The sequence below is a fragment of the Myiozetetes cayanensis genome, unplaced genomic scaffold (assembly GCF_022539395.1).
Source record: "Myiozetetes cayanensis isolate MyiCay16 unplaced genomic scaffold, myiCay2020 scf5-8, whole genome shotgun sequence".
NCBI lineage: Eukaryota > Metazoa > Chordata > Aves > Passeriformes > Tyrannidae > Myiozetetes > Myiozetetes cayanensis.
The window spans coordinates 167,568-191,572 of NW_026087742.1; the positions used below are offsets into that span (position 1 = coordinate 167,568).

Genomic DNA, 24,005 nt, shown 5'->3' on the forward strand with positions numbered 1-24,005 from the left:
GGCGAGCCCGGTGCGGCCCCGGCTGCCGCCCGCCCGTCCCTGCCGCCTCCTGCCCGCCGGGCCCCCGCCCGCCCCCGCCGCCGCCGCCCCGGCCCGTTAATATACTGGCGGGGAGCGCGGACAAAGGCTGCGCTCGCAGGGGGCTTTTGCATGACAATATCTCCTGGGGACAGCGGGGCGGGCGGAGCCGTCACCCCCTCCCCGCAGCCCCCCGCCCCCCTTAACCCTTCGTGGGCGCCCGCACCCCCCTCCTCGAGCCGACTCTGGCAGCCGCCACTTCGGGGTGGGCTGGAGAAGCGGCCCCTCAGCACCCCCCGGAGCAGCACTCGGCGGGGCCCCTCCGGGACCAGAGCCGGGACGGTCCCCCGGTGTCCCCATTCTTCTGTATCTTCTCTGTCCCCATCCCATCCTATCCCATCCCATCCCATCTGTATCTCATCCCCTCTCCATTCCTGTGTCCATGTCATCCCATCCCTATCCCGTCCCGTCCCATCCCATGCCTCTGGGGCTGAGCATCCCAGGAGGAGCAGCGCCAGCTCCCCCACCCCGGGTGCACTCCGCCGTCCCTGGGTGCACGGGGGGAGTAGGGGACTCCGGAGGGGTGCTCAGTCCCAGGCCCCTCTCCTTGGGGGGACTCTGGCCTTTGATACCCTCATCCCCAATTTTCAAGCTGGATGAATTTCAAAGCACCCCATCCCGCCCACCTCCCGCGCAGGGGCCAAGGCAAAGGCTTTGCCCCTTTCAGCGGCACCAGAGGGGGGCACAGGGGCGGGGGAATGTGAGGGGATTTGGGGAGGATTTGGCAGGATTTGGGACATTTTCAAGACAAACACTCTCACTAAAGAGGATTTAAAAGTCTAATTGCGCCCAGCGAGGGGCTTTGGGCCCCCCAGGAGGGAGGAAGGAGAATGGACCCTGACTGGGTCCTGTGGACCTGTGAACCTGTCCTGCCCTGTATCCATAGGGTCCTGCTCCCTCCTGGACTTTCTTCCCTGGGAACAGCTCCCACTGCCCCTGGCTGGGTCAACTCTGTCTCCACTCCCTCGCCCGGGCCCCCGGTGGGTGCTGCCGGTGCCCCCCCGCGCCCACCCCAGCTGCGCGGCCGAGCGGGCAGGTTGCTAAACAAGTTAATTCGATCAGGGCGCGGGGCTGGCGCGGAGCGAGGCCCCACTGTCGGGCTGCTGGAGCTGTGAAAAGTTAATTCAATTAAGTTTTCCCTCTAAACTAATTAGGCAGCAATCTGCCACGCAAGGAGCTGCTGGTGCTACCCAGAGCCGGGGGCAGCTGGGGGGAGGCGGGGGGGGGCGAGGAGGAGGAGGGAGATGAAGAAGGAGAGCAGAGGGAGGGGGACATGAAGGGGAGTAGGATAGGGCGCAGCTGGAGGGTAGGGCCAGGGAGTTGCTCTGCATCCCCGCGGCTCCCGTGGGGTGTGGATGTGGGTGATCCCTCCGGAGTTCGGTGGATGAAGGGAAATGGGTGCTGTCCCCAGCGTTGCCGAGTGGGGAGGGGGTGGAAGCTGACACCCCCTGTTCACAAATGGGTGGTACTGGCAGTGGGGATGGCTGGGCACACTGGGGGAGATGGGAGAGACTCATGTCCCTCCATCTCATCAGGCACTAAGGGGCTGCCTGTGGGCTTGGGGCTGTCTGTGTGCCCAGGACTTGTTGGGGTCCTTGTGGAGTTGTGTGTGGGGGGCAATGGGACTCTCTCCAGTGGGATCCCCTCTGATAGGACCGCTGCAAAGGGACCTCTCCAATGGGGATATTCCTTCCTCTGGGATCCCTCCAACAGGTTCCATGCTGATGGGATCCCCTCTGATGGGACTCTACCACAGGATCCCCTATGTTCACACCCCAGGTCCCCCAGGCTCTAGCCCCAGCTTGGGTGGGGTGGTAGCATCCACCCTGTCACCCCCATCTCTCCCAGAACCCTCAGCCTTCACCAACCCGTGGAGTCCCCCAGGTTAAGTGCTGGGGGGTCCCTGTGGGTCCCCCAGCTCCATGGCTGCTCCCAGCAGTGCTGCCACGTTGTTCCTGGGGATAAAGACAGCATGCTCTGGGGTGCCCCGAGCCCCCATGCTGGCAGCACCCACCGCCCTGACCGAACAAGGGCCAGCACAGAGCTGGGGTGCTGGGAACTGAACATCCTTGGCACAGCCCCGTGGTTCTCCCTCCAAATCCTGTGCTCCCAGGCACTGCTCCTGGTGGTGGGAGCCCATTCACATGCACTGGCACCAAGAAAACCAAAGGGTCAGGGAGGGCCCACGTGGCCCCGCCTCCCACCCATGGGCCTGCGCACACCTGTGCACACACACCTGTGCACACCCCCACACCTCAGAGCAGGCCCCAGGGAGCACCCCTGCACACGGGCAATGTTAGTGCACACACACACGCACCGGTGCCCTCCCGTGTGCTCCCATGCGCACACAGGCACACCTGAGTGCACACCCACGTGCACCTGTGGGAGTTAGTTCTGACTTTGGGAGGCTCCAGCAGAGCTTGGCGATGCTCCCAAATCCTCCAGGGATGGGATCCTGCTCCAGTCCCCAGGATTAAGCCAGGAAAAGGCTTCTGGGATGGGAAGGGGGCTCATAGCAGTCCCCACCAAACCTCTTTGTATCCCTGGAAAATGAGAACCAGCACCAAACCCAAGCCCCCATGGGAACACAGGGGCAGGGGGTCATGGTGCGATGGGGACCCTGGCAACTCGCTGCCACCTCCAATCCATCCCTGTTCCCATACCAAGGGATAGTGATTTGGGGCTCAGTAATCCTGGGGGGGGGTTGATTTCTGTATTTCGTGTTCTACTCCTCAAAATACATGGCTGGGGTAGCTCTGGTGGTAACCATATCCCTTATCCCACCACAAGTAGTCCCTGGAGGAGCCAGCATGGGGGGGCTCTGTGTCTGGACAGCTCAGTTACACCCAAGATATTAAATATTTCCTGGGAGAAGGTCAGGAGAAAAAGATTCAGCAAGTGTTTTGCACCAGGACGTCACCTGGCTGGAGTGGGGAGACGTGACAGTGATGGTCCCAGCTCCCAGTGGTGTTCCTGGCTCCCAGTGATGTTCCTGGCTTCTGGTGATGAGCAGGAGACACAGGAGTCCCCTGGGATAGAGATGGATGATCCCCACGGCCTCTCTTTCTGGGCACACAGAGGGTCAGATGTGCATGGCATGTTTATTGCCATAAATAAAGAGAAATGGGGACAATACAGAGCAGGAGCCTGGTGGCTTTTACAACTCACACTTGGTCTCTGTGCCCACCTTGCCAGCCCAGCTATCCCAGTGAGCCCCCTCCCATGAGAATGACAAATCTGTCCTGGCTCCTGCATGGTCCACAATTGCTTCCCCTTTCCTTAAAAAGCTCCAACACCCTGTGACACCTTAGGACCCTCCACCGACCCATCCCTTAATGGCACCAGGGCACCTTATCACCCACAACTGCACCCCCAGAGCCCTTGGTGCCCACCCCAAGGCAGCTCCTGCCCGTGTCTGTGTCTGTGCCCGTGCTGTGCCCGTGTCCATGTCCGTGTCTGTGCCTGATGGTGGCAGGACTGTGGCTCTGCACTTTCCGACACCGTTCACTCCGACTCTTGGGGTATTTTATTGCTGCCGGGAATGCCCAGTGCTGCCTACAAGAAGTAAGTAATGTTTTCGGGGTTCAGCGGTGCCTGGATTTCCAGTTTTCGGGCCTTGCTGTCCTCCACGATCTCCAGCCTCAGGGTTGGCACCTTGGATTTTTCTGTGCTATCTGTGGTTTTCAGCAGCTGCTTGTCTGAGTCCTCCACAGTGATCCTGAGAGTGCAGCCGTGTGGCAGCAAGTCCTGCTCGTAGGCGGCTGCCAGCTGGTTCACCACGCGACGCTCCACCTGAGGGACAGACCATATCCCGATAGGAAAACCCTGTGGGAAGCCTCTCACAGAGCCAGGCAGCTCCATCCCACCCTTGGGCAGTGCAGGATCATGGAACCTCCTCCTCCATCCCACTTATTCCCTGTCTCTGGAGTGTGGCTGTGCTGCTTCCTCCCTGAGACCACAGACATCTCCCCTGATATGAGGAGGAGGAGATCCACACAGTCATGGAATCATGGAATGGTTTGGATTGGAAAGGACTTTTTAAAGCTCATCCCATTTCACCCCACCACTGTCCTGGGCAGGGACACCTTCCACTAGAACAGGTTGCTCCAAGCCCCATCCAACCTGGCCTTGGACACTTCCAGGGATCCAGGGGCAGTCACAGCTTCTCTGGGCAATCTGTGCCAGGGCCTCACCACTCTCCCAGCCAGCAATTCTTTCTCAATACTCAATCTAAATCTACTGTCAGTTTGAAGCCATTCCCCTTTGTCCTGCCCTCCAGGCCCTTGTCCCAAGTCCCTCTCCAGCTCTCCTGGAGCCCCTTTAGGCCCTGGAAAGGGCTCTCAGGTCTCCCTGGAGCCTTCTCTTCTCCAGGTGAACACCCCCAGCTCTCCCAGCCTGGCTCCAGAGCAGAGGAGCTCCAGCCCAAGGAGTGTCTCCATGACATCCTCTGGACTTGCTCCAGGAGATCCCAGTCTCTTTTGATGTCTTTCCAACCCTCCTGGCTCCCCCTGGGCAGTGGGGCTGGATGTGACACTGTGGAGTTCACCCCAAGTGCCCCCTTGTCTTCACCTCGTGTTTGATGGAGCGGGCGCCGTAGTGCAGGTTGTAGCCATCGGCCAGCACGTCCATGACCTCCCTGTCCCACAGCAGAGTGATGTTGTGCCTTGCCTTGGCCTGCCGGGTGAGGAAGAGGAGGAAGAGGAGGAAGAGTTATGGATGCCTCCCAGCAAGCCTGGCACCCCACTCCTTGAGCAATGGGGATGCCATGGTGGGGTGCCCAGAGTCCCTGGGAATGGTAGAGCTCCATTAGGCCAGGCCCATGGCAGCAAAGGGTCCCTCAAATACCAGTTAGCCCCTGGAGAGCTCAGATATGCAAAGACCAATCAGATAGACAACATTTCTGAAGACGGCTCAGAGCTCCCCTTACCCCAGCCCAGTAGGAACTGTCCCTGCTGCCCCCAGAGGTCCTGACCCTTCCCAGTACCCAAAGTTCAACAGCATGTAAGATGATGGTAAAGAGACACATCATTGTGTTCATCCCAGGGCGGAGGTTCTAGCACTGATTTCCTCCAGAGTTACTTTGAGAAGTCCCCTTTAAAGCCACTGAAGAGTTTTTACCTTTTTGGCCCAAAAGCTGAGCTCCTTGTTGACCAGCTGGATGAGCTCCGAGTGGCAAAAAGGCAGAAAATACACAATTTCATTGATCCTCCCCAGGAATTCATCCCGTCTGAAGTGAGCCTGCAGGGACAAGGGGGGAGGTCAGCAGGGACAGAGCTGGTGACCCCGATGGGGACAGCAGTAACAGTGGCACTGCAGAATGAGCTCCCTGGGGATTACCTGAGCTCCCACAGCTCCCAGCATCCATCTGATCCCATGCCATGGAGCTGGACAGCACCCTGAGGTGCTGCAGAAATATCTTAAAGAAACTGAAGGTCACTGGGATGCTGCTGCAGTCAGGTTTTCCTGACCTTGGAAGAACAGAGAACCCCCAAACTGCACCACAGTACTTCCTGTCCCATGTCCCTTTCCTATCCCACATCATGGCTCTGCTCCAAAAAGCAGCTGTAATTTATTTTTGCTGGGCTCTGACCTTGCTGAAAGGTCCCTCCATCATTTCTAGTGAAGTCACATCCCTTCTCTCGCAGCTGGGGGAGGAATATGGATATCTCAGGGAGGGAAACTGGGACCAAAGCTCAGGACACCTGAAACATGATCCATGAAAACACCATCCTTACCTTCAAAATGGGGCGAATAACCTTTTCCTTGAACTGCTTGGAGATGGTGATCTTGTCAGTCATGTGGACATCCTCTGCAAGAGAGGGGGACATGAGGTGTCAGTGGGAACAGTGGGACAGCGTCTTCCTCTCTGGACAAGCTAGAACTGAGGGGGAGGTGGGCCAGGGGGTTGCTGCAGGAAAGACCTGGGACCTCCACATGTGCCAGCAGTTTGGTTTGGCAGTGGAGTGTTCCTGCACTTGGCACTGCAGACAGCAGTTCTGGGTGTCATGTGCTGCCCCAGAGGAACACCCTGTGCTGACATGACTCCCTTGAAGAGCCCTGGCTCTGCCTTTACTGCAGCCCTGTGCCTCCAGAAGCTGCTCCTGGAGGTTTTGGGCAGCTGGAGTGCCCACTCAGGCTCCATGGCCACCGATGACCTGATACACACAGCACGCTGGCCCCCTGGGGCTGCTCTGCCAGCACAGAGCAGTCCCTGGTCTCCCCAGCAAACACCAAACTCATGTTCAGGGTGTCTGTGGCACCGCTCTGGCTGACCTCTACTTCCCTCTGCTGACTGCAGATGGAGCCAGGGTCTGGCTGCTCCTGAATCCTGGCTCCCAGCCACTCTGGATACTCGGCTGCAGGGTCACCTGTCTGCCTTTCAAGGCCACCTTCCTCTTTGTCTTCATCACCCCGGCTCTTCTCACAGTTTCACTCATTCTGCACCCATTCAGCTCCATGTGCTGTTCAACACAAGGATGCTCACAGGGACATCCCTGTGCTCTGGATGGGATCCTGACAGGCAGGGCAGGGGAGGGGAGAGAGACCCACGCTGGTTTCTGGGAGCCCATTCTAGCTTTTCAGTCTTGGTGCAGATCACTGCCCCTCACCAGCACCGGCAGGAGGGGTTCTCAGGCTCCACTGGACCATATCCAGTGCTGACAGAAACTGTTTAGGTTGGAAAAACCCTCTGAGACCATCGAATCCAGTCATTCCCCCACTACTGCAAAGCCCCCTACTAAACCATGTTCCCAAGTGCCACATCTATGTGGTGTTTAAATGCCTCCAGGAATGGTGACCCCATCACTGCTCTGGGCAGCTGTGCCAGGGTTGGGGAAGAAATTTTCCCAATATCCAATCAGAATCTCGCCTGGCACAAATTGAGACCATTTTCTATTGTCTTGACACTTGTTACCTGGGAGAAGCGACCGATGCCCACTTGGCTACAATCTCAGTTCAGGCACTTGTAGGGAGTTAGGAGGTCCTCCCTAATGCTCAAAATAGTGCCGGGCACTCTGGAATCCCCTCATCCAGTTCCAACCCCTCTGCCACGGGCAGGGATGCCATGAGGTCCATCCCAGTGTTTTGGCAGAGGAGAGCTGGGGAAGGCAGAGGAGCCAGTGCTGCCACCAGCATTCACATTTCCCTTCGTGTAGTATCTGCTGCTGCCACTGGTGGATGCGGAGTCACTGGGGAAGCAGCTCCTTCCCTTTATCTTCCCATTTATCTGTCCATCAGGCATTTAGAGTGATCTCCTGCCACCACATCTCCATGCTGAGAGTTCGGGAAATGAGTGGGAGCTCCCTCAAACCCAATTGAGGGCAGCTGCTGTGCCCAAAAGCCTTTCCCAGCTCCACTCCTGCTACAGCTGTACAGTCCCAGAAATTAAAATTCAATGCTCTCCTCATTGAGCAAGGAAACATTTGGCATTTTCAAATGTTATTCTGGAAAGTTCAGTTGCCGATGTGCTCTGTCCTTTCCCCAGCCTGATTGAAGTTTAAAGATTCTGAATTAAGTCAGTGTCGGAAGCCACTTCTCCAAAGAGAAAGGAAGAGACAAGGAGAAAGGAGCTGGAAAATAGATTTGGTGCCAAAATCCAATGTTTTTTCCCACTCCTGTAGAACCGATGCAGGAATACGGTGTATCTGTGCTGGCAGAGGCTGACGGATACCCTGAGGAAGATGTGGTGTCCAGACATTTAAGATCATAAATTGTAAGTTTTCTAAGGTTGATGAGAAAAGAAGGGATATAGTCACCATCCAGGGCTGCCTGGTTATCCATAGGCATGGAAGCAACTGATGGAGATTGGTTTTCCCTCTTCTCCATGTGACAAACACTGGTTAGAAGGTGATTCCAGGTGCTGGAATCACCATCCATCTGTCCACCCTTGGAGTTATCAGCAAAGGCACTGGATGTTGCACATCGAGTTGTTCAGTTCCAATCTCAGAGCCTGTCTTTGCTCTCCTCAATTCCCCCTTTATTACCTAATTCACATTTTGGGAAGTTTTTCTCCAGGAGCCTAATATGTGAGGTCAGGGTTCCCATTTCACAGGGAAGTAAAATTGATTAAGCTTAGTCCTTTTGGGAAGGACTGTGAGGAAACAAAACTTTTCCTCTTTAATATGAACCAGAAACAGCCTTTTCCAGGAAGCATTTGGAAGGGTCTCAAAAGAAAGGGAAGTGTGAGGAGATTAAGGGAATCATGAAATCCCTGAAGGGTTTGGGTTGAGAGGGACCTTAAAGACCATCCAGATCCAATCCATTTGCTCTGGAATCCTCATTATTTGAGATTCCATCCCTCAGAGGGAGATCACATCTTCGGAGAAGGCTCTGTCCAACCTCTCAGCCTTCCTTATCCTGTGCTCACTTCTCTGGAAGTGTTTCAGGCCAGGCTGGATGAGGCTTGGAGCAACTTGGTCTAGTGAAAGGTGTTCCTGCCCACAGCAGGGGGTTGGAACGAGATGAACTTTAAAGTCCCTACTAACCCAAACCATTCTGTGATTCCATGAATTCCTGGCAGAGGAGCATTCCCAAGTCATGTGGACCAGTGGAGAGGGGACTGAAGAGTCTGAGTGTGCCCCCTGAAGAGTGATGCTCAAACTGGTGTCAAATGAAGTCATATTAGGAAGGAGGGAGATTCTTTAGGGATTTGGAAAAGGACATTGAAATTCCAGTACCTAAGTTTTCCACAATCCTTTTCTTGCTCATCTCCATGGCCTCTTGCCGGAGCTGCAGAGCATGCTGTGCAATCTCCTCGCTGGCCACGTTGGAGGTCATGATGAAGATGGCATCCTTGCAGTCAATGGTCTTCCCCTTTCCATCTGTCAGCCTGCCCTGCAACAACAGTGAGATGATGTGAGCAGTGTCAGCAGGTGCCACAGGACATGGTCAAAATCCCAGGAGAAAGAACATGGGCCTTGTCTTTCCCCAGAGTGTCCCTCATCCCTGTGGGATTGCCTGGCAAACCACAGCTGCCCAGCACCACGGTGGCATCACCCCTCAGCCCCCCAAACTGATCCAGGAACTTTTCCAAAGTATTGGTGCTCTTGATTAATAAAATAAAAAAGAGAGGAGAATAAGGAAAAAAGTAGCATCTCCCCAGGCTGTTTCTTTCCTAGATCCATCTCCAGCAGCAGAGATCCTGCACAATGACACAAATCCTTGTCTGGTGCTTGAGATTAACATTTGGGTTATTGCCCTGTCAAGTGCCTGGTACAGGAATTGATTTCACATTGAGCTGCTGCTGTGATGATCTATGCAAGAAAAATGATGCTATTAATTCTTAAAAGAAAAACAAAAAAGCCCTCCAAAACCTTCCAGCATGTTGCTCTGGAGTTTGGTGGCCTCTGAGGACAGACCAGGACCTCAAGAGAGCTGGAAAGGGACTTTGGAAAAGGGCGTGGAGGGACAGGACAAGAGGGAATGGCTTCAAACTGACAGAGAGTAGGATTAGATGGGATATTGGGAAGAAAGTGTTCCCTGTGAGGCTGGTGAGGCCCTGGCACAGGTTGCTCAGAGTATCTGTGGCTGCCCCTGGATCCCTGGAAGTGTCCAAGGCCAGGATGGATGGGGCTTGGAGCAGCCTGTTCTAGTGGAAGGTGTCCCTGCCCATGGCAGGGTGATGGAACGAGGTGAACTTTAAGGCCCCTTCCAACCCAAGCCATCCTGTGATTCAATGACTCTTTGACTCCTCCATCCGCCATCCCTTGCACCCCTCACTGTCACCCTCTGCACGTTCCTTGTTCTGACTCTAAGCCCGAAGTGCAGCTTTACCTCATCAAACAGCTGCAGCATGATGGTGAGCACATCTGGGTGGGCTTTGTCCACCTCGTCAAAGAGGACCACAGCATTTGGGCACTGCCTCAGCTTTTTGGTGAGCTGCCCACCCTCTTCATGGCCCACGTATCCAGGTGGCGAGCCGATGAACTTTGCCACCTAGGAGGAAGGAACGGAGAGATGAAGGTCAATCCATGGACACTGGGAATGAAGCCCTCCTGGTAGCTTGGCAGGCAGCCACTGCTCTTTACTGCTGATAAATCAAGTTCTGTATTCTTTGTGACACCTATCACATCCCAGGTATCCCAAAATCAGCTTAATAAGCAACAATTAGGCAAAATAAAGATTGTGCAATTACACTGCCCGGACCTTGAACCAACTCAAGGAGCAGGAATGGGCAGGAGGGAAGGCACCATCCCTGCTTTGCTATGCAGGGTCTGAGAAACCTGTCCCAGATGTCTAAGACCTGTTTTCACCCCTTTTGGCCTTTTTAAGAACAAGATTTCAAAGGATTATGAGTAGCAGGTGGCTCAGGTGAAGAAAAAGCTTGGTAAGAGGCCACAAGTAAAATAATTTTCTTATGCCACCACTTCTTGACACAGTGTTTTTTTAAACCAGGTTTAAAAATTTAGAAGGTTATACAGAAGAATATTTCTGACAACAGAAATGTTTTGGATAAAATGACCATTTTTGACACACAGCTTGGTGCATCTTACAGCAACCCAGGTCTGTGGGTTATCCAGAGTCACAGTATGTTATCACAGAATCATGGAATGGTTTGGGTTGGAAAGGACCTTAAAGCTCATCCAGTTCCAACCCCCTGCCATGTGCAGGGACACCTTCTGCTATCCCACATTGCTCCAAGCCCCATCCAACCTGGCCTTGGACACTTCCAGGACAGGGCAGTCACAGCTTCTCTGGGTAACCAGTGTTTCACCACTCTCATTACTAGGACCTTGCTGCTTTTTGGGGAGACAGAGCCCTCCAAAGGGATTTGGGACACCCTCAGCTCCACAGATGACCCTGGTGGGATATTCCACCTCTCCTGCAGCACCAGAATTGGGCAGGTGTGATAGGAGGGGTGGACTTGGCACCACGATCCTGTATTCTGCTGGATTCTCCCCCTTTCCTCCATAGAAGCAGGCTGAGGCAGTGATCCCGCACTTGGCAAGGTTTTGGGGACAAGGGGCTTTGGGTGACTGTCTGGGTGTGGGCGGGTGATGAACAGCATGTGGCCGCAGGTTTTCATGCACAAGATGATCCTCTGGATTCCAGTCTCTTCTCAACTGCTTTCTCCCCAGGGGTCGACCTCACACACAGAACCCACAGCGCTGGACACATACTGTTAACGCTTTCCCTGCTCCTTGAGCGAGTGAGCGACAGCCTGGTTTGTAAATTCTCAGGGGCAGCACTAAACTGAGGAGCACTATTCCTGAACCACGACACTCAATTAAAGTTGCTTTCTGCAATTTAATTGCAATTTAATGCACAACTCAGGGCAATTCCTGTGACTCTGTCATGCTTCTCCTTTGACACTCCAAAATGCCCATTTTTTCTGGATTAAACTCAAAGCTGCTCTCCACCCCTCTCCCGGCCCATTTACTGACCTCGTGCCTCTCCTGGAACTCTGACATGTCCAGTCTGATGAAACCCTGCAAGAGACTTAAGATGAGATTTGATCAACCTGCTCACTGCCAGAGCTGGAGCAAAACTGATGGTGTTGAAACTTTCTACACAAAATGGATATTCTTGTGGTTCAACTTTTTAGAAATCAATCACAAGAAGAATGCAACACCCTTCTACAAAAATCCAGTGAAAACCATACAGCTGAGGTGAACTGGGCTTGTGCATGATCATCTGAAACAAAGAATATTGTTAAAGAATTTACAAAGCTCCCACTCAAGTTTCCATTTTGCATTTGAAAAGCTGATGATTCACTGCAGGTACTGAATGTCCTGGTCTTGGAGCTGTAATCCAGCTCCTAGAAGGGAGGGAAAGGGAAGGGAGGAGGAATGGGAAGGGGAAGGAGAAAGAGAAAGGGAAGGGGAAGGGGAAAGGGAAAGACCTCCTTTCAGGGAAGAAATTTTGCCAATATCCAACCTAAATCTTCCATGGTGCAACTTGAGGCCGTTTTCTCTAGTCCTGTCATTTGTTACTTGGGAAAATCACAGATTCATAGAATGCTTTGGGTTGGAAGGGACTGTAGGACCATCCCATTCCAACCTTCCTGCCATGAGTAGGGACACCTTCCACTAGACCAGGTGGCACAAAGTCCCATCCAACCTGGTTTTGAACACTTCCAGGGATGGGGCAGTCATAGCTTCTCTGGGCAAAATATTCCCATGCAGCAATTTCCTTGTAAAATATTTAAACACCTACACACTGCCTGCAGCAGAGCAAGATGGATAAAACTGAATCTGTCTTGCAGGATGAAAATGGGACAGTTCCAGGTTTTCCATTTTTAATCCCTCAGTGCCTGTGAACTGCTGCCCCTCACCACTGCCTGTGGGGAGTACGGCCCCTCTCACCCCTCGTCAGGGCACCAACAGCTGAACTGGTTCATTACCAGTAAAAGCCAGATTTATTAACACAACACTGGGGTTCAGCTGTTTACCCACTGGATGCCTGGCCAGGCACCGAGCAGTTCCACGTGCGCCATTCTCTCCTTTGTGTTGGGAGGCCCCACGGCGCTGGCTGTGGTAACGGCTGCCATTTTGTCTCTGCCTCAGCGGCCACGTGGAGCTGGGCCAGGGTGGCGAGCACCCTTCTGTGTGTAAATCACCCTCTCTTCCGAATACTACTGTTATTAATATTGTTCCTGTTGCTGTTTGTTTCTTGTCTCATTGGTGTTTTCAAGTAAATCAATCTTTAGTCAACTTGGAATCTCTGCTTTTTGTCTCCCTCTCACTGGAGGGGGTGGGGGAAGGTAAGCGGCTGAGAGGGGTTTAATTTCCAGCTGAGTTTAAACCACAGCAAATGTAATAGAAAGAACAGAACGGAATAAATATGAAAGAATGGAAAGGAATGGAACAGAAGACTGGGATGGGACGGAATGGAATAGGACAGAATAGAATGGAATGGAATGGAACGGAACGGAATAGAATAGAATAGAATAGAATAGAACAGAACAGAACAGAACAGAACGTAATAGAACGGAATAGAAGACTGAAATGGAAGGGAGGGGAATAGAAGATTGGAATGGAATGGATTTGAACAGAATGGAATAGAATAGAAAGAATGGAATGGAATGGAAGATTGCAGTGGAACTGAGAAGCTCAACTTTAAGTGTTTTGTGTCTTAAAAATTCAGACAATCGCTAAAGTGTCCTCCTGCAAAGTCACCATCTCCATGAAATAATTCCAACCCATCTTCCCCCAAAACTACCCACTGGGCAACAAACTAAATCACCCAAACAGCTTCTGGATACCAAACATTTCATCACTTAAAATCCTGAGTAGGAAATCAATGTCCCATTGCCACAGTCCATACCAGCATGATGTGACAAGTGGTAGAGCTGGGGACATGGAAAACAGATTTCTAGAATTGTATCCATCTAACAATTTACAGTGATATCAGTAATAGAGGCAAAAAAAAATGTTCACAACACAGGATGTCAAAATGAGAGCAAGATCCAACAGGGAGAAAAAGTAATGTTAAATCCATTTGAATTTTTACAATTTAAATATCCTGGTGACACAGACAGGGACACTCATGTCCTGGGCTGATCCCACAGCAGGGGCAGTAGGGTGAGGTGGGGATTCTGCCCCTCTTCTCTGCTCTGGTGAAATCCCACCTGCAGTGCTGCCTCCAGCTCTGGGATCCTGACATCAGAAGGACACGGATCTGCTGGAGCAAGTCCAGAAGAGGCCAAAGAGATGCTCCATGACCTTCACAGGTCACATTTAGTGCAGCAGAAGCCCTTTCTCAGGGCAGCAGAGCCAGACAACGAACCCCCCCGATGAGCTGCCCCTGGGCCTTTACTGACAGCACAGAAGCTGGGACGAGCCATTACCTTTTTGACATCCTTGTGGATGTACTTGGCTGTTTGCTTGGCCAGCTCCGTTTTACCTGTTGCAGAGACGGAAAGAAAAGACTCACGTTAAACCAAGTCTATCCATCCTCTGTCCTATCCATCAGCTCTGCTAGCACCAGGGCTGGAACCTCCTGCAACCAATACATTTATTTTTCTCGGGAAGCAGGTAATGCTGTTTTATCTCTGGGATCACTCTACTGGGTTCCTGGCCTGGGTAGGGTGAAGCAGTGCACTAGGAAAATGGCATCTCTGCACTGGCTGCTTCAGCTTTAATTCATTCTCAAAGGATGGGCACAGAGCTCCTGATTTTCTTCCCTCAAAAAGATGTGGAGAAAATGAAAGAAAGTAGGGAAAGAAGGAAGGAAGAAAGAAAGATGATAAAGAAAGGAAGGGGATAAAAGACCCCATGGAAAGCCATGAGAGTGGAAGACCCAACAATTTACATCTCTGAGCCTTCAGACCTGCTGTAAGCAGGGCAACGAAGTATCAAAAACTTTTATCCTTTTTTTATACAGCTTTATAGCAGCTCATTTGGAGTTAATGCTTGGCCTGGCACTGCTCTGCAGCAAGAGCCTGGTTTTGCCTGTGCCCCTTAACCCCTCCAGCACTGGTGCATCAGCACCTTCCCAAGCCCTGTGGAGGCAGCAGAGGTGGGAGAAGCCCTGAGGTTGTTCCAAATGTCACAGCTCAGTTACTCTGAAGCTGTTATGTTGGGGATTTTTTTGCTCGGCTAAAAGTCATTTGGATCATTTCATGAACTGATCAGCTGTCATGTGGCATTTGATTGTGCTGGAGGACAAATCCTATTGGTGTCAATAAAATCCTGTTGTTCCAAAGCAATCTGTGCCCACAGGAGCAAGACAAGCAGAGATTCAGTTTGCAGGCAGCAAATTTCCACTATTACCCCACCACTCCCACTGGAATAGAGGGGTTCCCTCTGGTAAGCTGTTAACACTTTCAAGCTGCCCCTCTTAGAGACTAGGAGGGTGGATTGTCTCCTGGTATAACTCTGCCTGAGGCTGGATGTGGCCGTGTGTGCTGGTGTCTGGCTGGACAGACATCCCACCCTGTGGGATGATGGGTGACAAGGTGGAAGGATGACAGTGATTTTAAGGGGTATTTCATGAAGACCCTGCGGCCCTGCTGCAGCTCCCACTCCCTCTCCTCAGGGCTCTCTGTCCCCCTCACCACAACCCAAACGTTACCTATTCCAGATGATCCCAAGAAAAGAAAGACCAGCGGGTGCTCCTCATCATACCAGCCATTTTCCTTCCTCCGAATAGCTGCATTTGAAGACAATGAAAACAAAAAAGAGGGGGGGAGGCATATAAATCAATGTCACAAAGCAAGTGTAATTATCACTAAGTATACACTATGTTTTACTGCTCTCTACCCACTCCCAGTCCTCCCTGCCATTAGTGCTCTCTAATTTGATTAGCCAGCCAAGGCCCCAGAGATACCTAATAAGGTTAGCATGGATTTGGAAAGCTGCCCAGAGCAGATTTCGGATAAAGTTTTCCAGGATGTGCACTCAGCGTTGCCAGGGAGACAGAAGGGAGGGGGGACAAGGATGGATGGATGGACGGAGCGATGGAGAGGCATGTTGCCTTGCCAGCTCCCAAGTGCAACCTTTCTCTGAGAAAAAAAAGCAGGTTTGAAGAGGTTTATGGGTTATTTCTGGCATGGAATGGGAAGAGGGAGGTGGTTGAAGGTCATCAACACTTTGAACTGGTGCAAGGATTGGGAAAGGACTGGTGATTATTGCTGTGCCTCCCTGGAGAGCAGCATCCAAGTGCATCCTGGGTGACATACCAGTGGAAAATTTTACAGAAGGTAAGAGCCCTGATCCTCTCCAAAACTCCCAGTCCAACCAGCACAGTCCTTCCTCACAACAGGCATGGATCTGCTGTTCAGTGTGGGTGATGGCTTCTACCCTCATGCGGGTCCACAGCTCCCCAAGGTGCTTTTCAGTCCCCCGAGCAGCCCCAGGCTCTGTAAGAGTGTTCACCAAACCAGCAACATCACTGTACTGGGCTTAGCTGGAGGAAGAGGAACCGCATTTGAGGCCAAAAGATCAAATCTAATCCTCTTCTGTCTGTATCTGGGCTCTGCAGCAGTTGACCTGGATCAGACCAGTTCCTAGTCCAACCTGGGAGATCAAATGACATCCCAGCCTTTCCGCTTTATCCACAGTATTTAAATTCAGTCTGTATTACAGCTCTTACATAGAGTTATTCCTGCCCTATGGAATGTTGCAAGGTGTTTTATAAGAGAGAACATACACTGTACAGAGTAAGGAATAACAGCAAGGTCCCACGACTGGTGCACAGCACTGCTGGATCCAGCTAGACGCAAGATGTGGCACATTAGGAAGTAGGTCATGAAAAGGGCAAGACATCAAAAAATTATAACCGACAGGATTTTGAAAGTAACGGGGCAAAATAGCTGCACAGGAGGTGAGATGAGCAGAGGGAAAGCACTGGGAGAGCTCTAGCTTGACCACAGTTTTGGACTAAAACTCTTGGAATGCTGATGCAGATGGCCATGGCAAAGCTCGGCCTCTGTTACCTTTCAGTGTTGTCCATAGCAAAAGCAGGAATAAAGACAAGAAAGAATAAATGCACTTCCCTTTGTGACTGTCACCCTCACACCACAGTTCCCCCATTCCTTCTGGCTGCTATCCTGGGACCCAGCCTCTCTCCCTGTCCCTCAGCCCCATGTCTCCCTGGAATGAGGCATTAGCAGGCTCCACAGGGAGCTGTGGATTTGTTTTCTTCCTGGAGCTGGCATGAGCATGAGAGTAACATTTAAAATTGGTGAATTCTGAAATTCAACCTCAAAGTCAGTCCCTAAAAGCCTTTATTTGGTGTGGTAGAGGAAAATAAAAGATACCTAAGAAAAGGCATCCTAGGCATTGCATGCCAAGAGGGTAATAATAATATATATAATAATGGCCAGTCTTTGCGAGCGAAGATCTGGGGAAGGTCTTTACACCTTCCAGCCTGCGCATTGGATTTTTTAGGTGAGACACAGTGTGCGCGGAACTGAGCCCACCCTTTAATCCTAAGGTTCATCTGCCGGGGCCAAGCGAGCTTGGACGGTGGCAGTGAGGTCCTTAGGACGTAGATGGGTTGCCTTTTTAAGGGTTAACGAGCTCCACCTGCCCGGGAGTGGCCCTGACCGGGAATCGAACCCGGGTCTCCGCGGTGACAGCGCGGCGCCCTTACCACTAGACCACCAGGGGCTCCGCCAAGAGGGTAAACTGACATGGGAAATACTGAATAAATAGTTCAATTTTGCACGTAAAAAGATTTGCACATAAAAATACTTAAACAATACTTTCATTTTGCATATAAAAAAAAGTGGAATGATACAGCCTACAGCCGGACAGCAAAATACTGCCTCTGCCAGCAGGGGCATGCTGGGAAGATGTTAAACAGCAGCAGCTCCAGTGAGATACTCCAGCGGCTGGATTGTATGGCTGGGTGGAGAAGTCTAATGGGAATTAGGAGCCGCAAAACCTGCATGAAAACAAGCTCCTTGGAGCCCATGTTTGTATTCCAGGAGACCCAGGGAGGGTGGGAGTCATCAGATTCAGTGAGGATTAGGAGAACAAGAGCAAAACCTCACTGTAAGAACAAATCAATGACCTGAGGTTAAGTAGGAGGGGTGTGAGGAGTGACCTGACTACAGTCATTAAGGATCATCACACGAAGGCACCGAACTCTCTCAGCTACAGAGAAAATTAAGGTGCTCCAGGGGCTAGAGCAAGAGGATCAAACTAGAAATAAAGCACAATAGTTTTAATAATGAGGGTGATTAACAACTGCAGCCACTTAGGAAGAGAGTGGGACTGAATCCCTAATCCCTGCTGAGTCTGCAGGGAAAGACAGGAGGACTTCCCAAAAGGTAGTGGTAGCTCAGTATGAAGGTGAAGGTTTGCATTGCTGCTCAAATTCCCAAAAAAGCCTGAATTAACCTTAAATCTAGGGCATGTAGAGATCTTAAAAACCATCAGTTCCAGCTCCCATGGAAATGGGACTGAGCACTAGGACTGTGCATTTAGTTGACCCCAGTGCCGTCAGGATTTGCCATTCCATGCCCGGACACAATCAGATGCATTACCCGTCCCCTTGGCCCCGCTAATGAGTCCTGACTCCTGTCAAGGCTTAATTAGCTGGGCATAGAGCCAGAGGCAGCACAGGCCGGTGCCTGGCTCCATCTCACCCTTGGCCGGGCACCTCAGCACAGTGGATCAGCCTGGCTGCAGTCGGTGATATGGTTCTGTCTGAAATCCAGGGCAAAGCCTGGTGGGAATCCCACCCTGCCCTCCAGCTGCTCACTGGCTATGTCACCCCCCAGAACAGCCACCGCAGGAGGATGAAGAGGAGGAAATGCTCTGCCACTGGCATTGGGGTACAGAGGAGGGTCTATGCTGCATCCCTCTGTGTGCCCTTCCCAGTGCTGCGTGTGCTCCTTCCCAGCCCTTTACGGTAGCGAACAGGAGGTCAAAACCCGGAGTGGGGATGTTTTATAAAAACTGATGGGGAATAACACGTTTCCTGATAATTCCTGCAGCCATCTCAGCTAAGATAATAACAGTAATAAAGGTAATAAACTTCTGCTTCAGGGCATGGAGTGACCACTCAAGGGGTCAGCACGTTTGGGGTCCGAAGGCAGCAGGGTTAAGTGCTGCCTTCTTTCCTTCCCCTCTGCAGCAGGATGCCAGAGTTTATGGATAAATGCTCAGAGCAACTCCAGAGATATAAAGCACCCCATAAAAAAACTACCATAAAGTTAGAGCTTGAGAGTCAGCATGTGATCCCTATTGGAAGGTGCTGAGCATAGGATTTAGAAAGAAATTCTTCCCTGTCAGGGTGGTGAAGCCCTGGCACAGGTTGCCCAGAGAAGCTGTGGCTGCCCCACCCCTGGAAGTGTTCAAGGCTATGTTGGACAGGGCTTGGAGCAACCTGGGCTAGTGGAAGGTGTCCCTGCCCATGGCAGGGCAGTGGAATGAGATGAACTTTAAGGTCCCTCCAAACCCAAACCATTCCATGATCACTAGTCAGCAGGTTAGTCAGATCAACAGAGTGATGAGGTGTAAACCCTCTTTTACAAGCAGCTTTAAAATGATGAGCTATTCCAGCACACAGCACTCTTGAGGTTTGGAAGAGCTGAAAAACTCTGCACGTCCCCAAGGAAGGGACCATCACTCCTCAGGTCCTGCTGCCACGGCTGGAGAACGGTCTCCCAGGCTGGCCACTGTGGAGTTCAGCAAGAGGAACAAAGATCTCATCCCAGGCCAGAGCAGATCAGTGCCAGTTCCAAGAACAAAAACCTCAGCTAGGTAAGCTACAGGAACACTGCTCTCCTCAAAGTCTGCACTCCCAAAGCAGCTGCTGGCCACACTGACTGGTCTTTACTGTCACCCACGTATGAAATCCACACTCTGCCTCTGGGAAAGCTATCCCCTTCCTTCCTTCTGGTAGAAACAAATAAATAATTAAATAAATACCAGGAGGGAGGTCACACTGATGTGTTGAAATCTCATTAAGACATTCAGCCCAAATGTCCAAGACAAGAGGCTGACAATGATGACGCTGGGGCCTTCTTCTCTGGAGCTGTTCCTGGCGTGGCTGTCGTGCTCTCGCTTTATTTTGTCCATCTGTAACAGTGTGACTGCAGCCCTGTGTCTCCGAGAGGCCCTTCAGCCCGCTATTGAGCTGATAAATTCACTGTATTACTTTACACAAATCAATACTCCAGCAGTTATCAGCACTTGATGTGACCGAAATTGGTTTCAGCCAATTTGTGAGTGTAATAAATGTCCATTTATCAAATCAATTCATTCTGTGGGGCTCCTTGGCCCATCCGGGCTCGGGGTACCACGGGGTGAAGGCTCCAGGGCCAAACCCACCATGGGATCGTTGCCTCCATCCAGGCTCTGCACTGATGCTCCAGGGTCCACAGTATTCCCAAGGAAGCACTCTTCCAGCCCTGCTGTGGGCGGCTCAGAGATGTGGGATCCCAAAAGAGACCAAAGCTGTGTCCTTGCAAAGTTTGACCTGACCTGCAGGCAACAACGTACACCAAAAAACAGCCCTCATAAATGATCCTATTTTGTCCAAAATAACACAGGTTTCCCTTGGAGCAGAGCAGGATATATTCCTGTTCATCTATATTCCTACAGCTTTGAAATGTCAGCTCATTTCAACATTATAGCTGCTCAAAATTGGGAATTTTCTCATTACAAAGTAGATTTTTCTGCACTACCCTTTCTTCAAGAATCCCTAAAAAAACCCAACACTTTTCCTTCCTCCCTCCTTATTCAACTTCAGGAAGAGCTGGAACAGACTGTTTCAATCCTAAAGGTTATTTCCCCTGAAAGTGGGAAATGGTGAGTTTGAACTCCCCTACCTCTAAGTGAGCACTGACTGCAAACATGGTGTCTCCATATAAAAGAGGTATTCTTTCCCTAGCATAATATTTAGGATATTAGACCCCCCAAAAATACACATAGATGCACTTGGAAAAAATGCCTCTTTTGGTTTATAACCTCAGAGAGGAGATGCTGCTGATCCCTCCTGCTTTTGCATCTTCCAGTGAAAAGGCAAATGAGCCCAACCAGATCCAGAGCACAATCACTTATGGAAGTGCCTGGAAACACAATCCCAAGCTGCTCATCTACATGTACTGGTTGGAGTATCCCAGCAGCTCCTAGGATGGCAGCAACGACCTGCCTGTTTCTGATGTCAGGAGATGGAATATTTAATTTTTCAATTTGTTTTGGGGATTTTGTTAAGGCGAACCACACATCTACAGCTGCTCAGGGGGGTGACTGAGCTGCCTCCCACCATCACCCAGTCAGGCACTGGGAGGAACCCTGTGTCCTCAGAGATGCCCAGTAACCATCGGTTAACCACTATCCATCTTCCCCCAGTCCTGTCCTGCTGCACATAGCAGAAAAAGAGTGCTGGAGGGCTTGATTATATACCACAGAGACAACAGGGAAGGGTTTTCCCTCTGCAGCAGCGATGCCAAGCTGTCAGGACTGTGGCTGCAGCGAGCTTCTCACCAGCATTCCTGGTGCATCCCCCTGCAAGAGGTTGCTGGGATAACAGCTGGGCTTGATGATCTTAGAGGGCTTTTCCAACCTAAATGATTCCATAATTTTGTGATTCCATTCTATCCCCACTGCCCCAGACCTGCGCTACTAACCCCACAGTGCACATTCCCTTTGTATTCCTGGCTAAGCTCCTCTGGAGACTGTTTGGATCATGAACCGAGTGACGGATTAAATCCAATTATTCAATTAAGGCAGTAGTTATAAATTAAACATATCAGCCAGGCGCAGTGTATCTGAGGATGTGGCGTGTGGCAGGTCTGCTCGCCAGCGCAGGTCTGCTCGCCAGCAAACAGCAGTGGCAAGGGCAGAGCGCAGGGATGGAGGGTCTACAAAGTGGCAGGAAAACCAGTTGGGAAGAAAATAAATAACAAAAATAGCGAGGAAGCGCTTGAGAAAAAAAGTCCTGTCTCAAAACTCATCCTTCTGGAAAGAAAATTACAAAAACAGGGCAGACAGGAAGGGGGGAGGAGGGGACAGAGAGTCTCCTGCTACCTTTTGGTCTGATATCCCGAGGCTGCGGGGGTATCAAGCACATTCCCTATAATTCAATAAGAAAAACCTCCATAAAGAAAGGGACGTTAATGCACAGAAACACCACCTGTGTCAGGAACAGGCACTGCCCATTAATCACAGCTCCCCAATTAGCTGGGGCTGCTGCCCTCAGGCACAGCCGCTCTCTGAACACACAGGGTGGCTGTTGTCTTTGCAGGAGCGCAAGCTCCTTCCCACCTCCTTCCCCAGCTCCTTCCTGGCTCCCAGCTCACAACGGGCTCCTCTTTGTTAACTCAAGGCAATGGGTTTGTGTTTCTGACAGCACGTTCCTTGTGCTTCTGCCCTGACCTCAACAGCTCTTATTTCACTGTCCTGTTTTCAGGCATTAATGCGGATGCATGGATGACTCAGGAATTATTGACCTGATCCAAAGGCTTGGGACTGGCAAATCAAACCCAGGCCAGCTTGCTGGAGCCTTGATTTTTTGGAATCACAGAATGGTTTGAGTTGGGAGGGAGCTTCAAGCTCTTCCAGTTCCAGCTCCCTGCCATGAGCAGGGACACCTTCCACTAGACCAGGTTGCTCCAAGCCCTGTCCAACATGGCCTTGAACACTTCCAGGAAAGGGGAAGTCACTGCGAGTCCCCCCCCCAACCTTAGGGACCTGCCTGGAGGCAGACTCAGATCATGGCTTTAGGGAACAGCTTGTCCTCTCTGTGGAGCTGGTGTGGGAGGGCATGTGGAGGGTCCTACCTGCCCCCACTGTGGCTATGGCGCTCTCCTGACCGATAATGTGCTCTTTTAGCCGCTGTTCCAGAGGGAACCTTCGCCGTTCCTCTATCTCCCTCCTGCGCTGCTCCTCCTGGAACTGCGGAGGGAAGAAAACATAGGGATCAGAGGCTTTATGGAGCACTGGGTCAATACACAGCTTCCCCACCCCAGGGCATCAGAGCCCTGCAGAGACACTCTATGTCTCTAACACAGAGCTGGAGCTCCACTCCCAGCGCAGGGAAGCAGAATCCCCAGGGCAGATGCAGCTCAGTCTGGAAGCACCAGCCCAATCAAGAGGAAATTTCTGGATCTGCTGGGGATGGAGATTGGAGTGAGTGGGAATGGGAATCCCACTCTGCAGCTGATGGGAAACCAGACCCTGTTCTGCCTCTGTACTAGTGTCACGGAGGGAACAATAGCACTGCTCATCAGCTCTTAACCATTAGGAGATGTTTATTTTGGGAAATAAAGCCATGACTATTCTACCTAGATTCGTTTTTCCCATTCCACACATCTCTTGTTCAAAGATCCAACCAGATCCTGTGGGATGGCAGTGTTACCATGCCTTGCTGGGGACGTTGGGGACATCAGACACTCTGTTGCTTTGCAGACAAACCCATGGAAGCATGCAGGACAGCCCTGGAAAAAGCTCCTTCCTTGGGACATTGGCTTCCTTCCACCTCCAGCTCACAAGGAAGCTGAGCCCTTCAGAGCTCTCTTATGGAGAGACCTATGGATTGCTTCCACCCAGACCATTTTCTGGAGCTGAAGGCTGAGCATGTGTAGAGCAGCTTACAGAGACACTGGACATGAGCACATCTCAGAGATGCCTGGGGACAGGATATTGGCAGAATCTCCAAGTGGGAGCAGGTCCTATGATGCAGGGAGCTTCCAGAGGCAAGTGGACAAACCCAGTCCTGCTGCATTCCCAGCAGTGTGGGCAGTAGGGTGAGGGGGCAGATTCTGCCCTCTGCTTTGCTCAGGTGAGACCCCATCTGCAGTGCTACCTCCAGCTCTGGAGATCCCAACACCAGAAGGACATGGAGCTGCTCAAATGAGTCCAGAGGGGACCACAGAGATGGGACCTGCTGCCGACGCTGCAGGGGATCAGCCCAGGACATGGGGGTTTCTGGGCTTCCAGCACATGTCATTTTAAGGAAGAAAAGTTGAGAATAAAATACTTGAACTCTCTAGGAGCAGGAGGAGGAGAGTTGTCTGCTGGGTAAATGCTCTCTGGAGCCCAGTGCTGGCAAGGAAACCTGCCCCGAACAGTTTGAAACTTGCCTTGGTTTTTATGCTTAACTAATAGTTGGAAGAGAGAAAGGAAATATATCTCTGGAGCTGTTCCCAAGGAAGATGATTGTACTTGTATATAAACCACCAGACAGCCAAGCCAGCCCGTGATGAATATTGAGCTGGGGGGGATCTGGTGCTCCCGGGGTTTCATCCTCCCCAGCAGCTGCATTCCACCGAGAGTCTTTGAGAATTTATTGCTCATTTTAATCACTGCTAGAGAATGAATAGGCAAAACTATTATGGGATGGACACATCCCATAGATTTTATTTACATATCCTTGTGACAGAATAACAAGGAGTTTTCATATGTATTTTTAATTTATTTTGATTTCCTTTATTCTTTTTAAAAAAAAAAACAGAACTCTGTGTGTGCTTTCCTGGGCTTAGAGCACACTTGCCTGGTGTTGAGGGCTCTTGAGATAGTTCCCAGTGCCAA

The 24,005-nt window shown here is 51.4% G+C and overlaps 1 protein-coding gene across 1 annotated transcript in view; it reads right to left on the minus strand.

Annotated features, from left to right (window-relative positions):
* Window positions 1–3,160: 3,160 nt before the first annotated feature.
* CLPB (caseinolytic mitochondrial matrix peptidase chaperone subunit B) overlaps window positions 3,161–24,005 on the minus strand; it is a 52,838-nt gene continuing 31,993 nt past the window's right edge. Inside the window, exons 7-16 of the mRNA XM_050334096.1 lie at window positions 22,256–22,370; window positions 15,091–15,168; window positions 13,865–13,920; window positions 11,460–11,504; window positions 9,850–10,011; window positions 8,754–8,910; window positions 5,814–5,887; window positions 5,197–5,316; window positions 4,648–4,752; window positions 3,161–3,870 (exon numbers count right to left, since the gene is read on the minus strand). Of these exons, the coding sequence (XP_050190053.1) occupies window positions 3,634–3,870; window positions 4,648–4,752; window positions 5,197–5,316; window positions 5,814–5,887; window positions 8,754–8,910; window positions 9,850–10,011; window positions 11,460–11,504; window positions 13,865–13,920; window positions 15,091–15,168; window positions 22,256–22,370 (1,149 nt within the window). The 3' untranslated portion in view covers window positions 3,161–3,633. The remainder of the gene's footprint in view (window positions 3,871–4,647; window positions 4,753–5,196; window positions 5,317–5,813; window positions 5,888–8,753; window positions 8,911–9,849; window positions 10,012–11,459; window positions 11,505–13,864; window positions 13,921–15,090; window positions 15,169–22,255; window positions 22,371–24,005) is intronic.